This window comes from Cariama cristata, unplaced genomic scaffold, assembly GCF_000690535.1.
Source record: "Cariama cristata isolate BGI_N322 unplaced genomic scaffold, ASM69053v1 scaffold11351, whole genome shotgun sequence".
NCBI classification, from domain to species: Eukaryota; Metazoa; Chordata; class Aves; order Cariamiformes; family Cariamidae; genus Cariama; species Cariama cristata.
The window spans coordinates 2823-3097 of NW_009598712.1; the positions used below are offsets into that span (position 1 = coordinate 2823).

The 275-nt window shown below is 38.2% G+C and overlaps 1 protein-coding gene across 1 annotated transcript in view; it reads right to left on the reverse strand.

Moving 5' to 3' along the window:
- Nucleotides 1–78: 78 nt before the first annotated feature.
- LOC104168720 (pumilio homolog 1-like) overlaps nucleotides 79–275 on the reverse strand; it is a gene marked incomplete at its 3' end in the record, with an annotated part of 34885 nt that continues 34688 nt past the window's right edge. The window contains exon 7 of the mRNA XM_009709405.1: nucleotides 79–147. Coding sequence (XP_009707707.1) covers nucleotides 79–147 — 69 coding nt within the window. The remainder of the gene's footprint in view (nucleotides 148–275) is intronic.

Here is a 275-nt window from a genome sequence, read left to right on the forward strand (position 1 = left end):
AACCCCCCCCCTTTAAAAAAAAAAAAAAAAACAAACAAAGACACAAACAGCCCTGCCTACAGGGCCAGAAAGCCGTACCGCAGCCGCTTCGGCAATCGGCACGCTTTCCAGGTCAGTCTTACTTCGAAAATTTTTATTTTCACTAAGCTAGGCGTAAGATAAGCCAAATTTTAAATCCTATTCTTTAATGGCTGGAAGAAACAAATAAAAACTACTTGAACTTGTAAATGAGCCTTAATTTAAATAGAAAACACTGACAAAATGCAAATCACAGG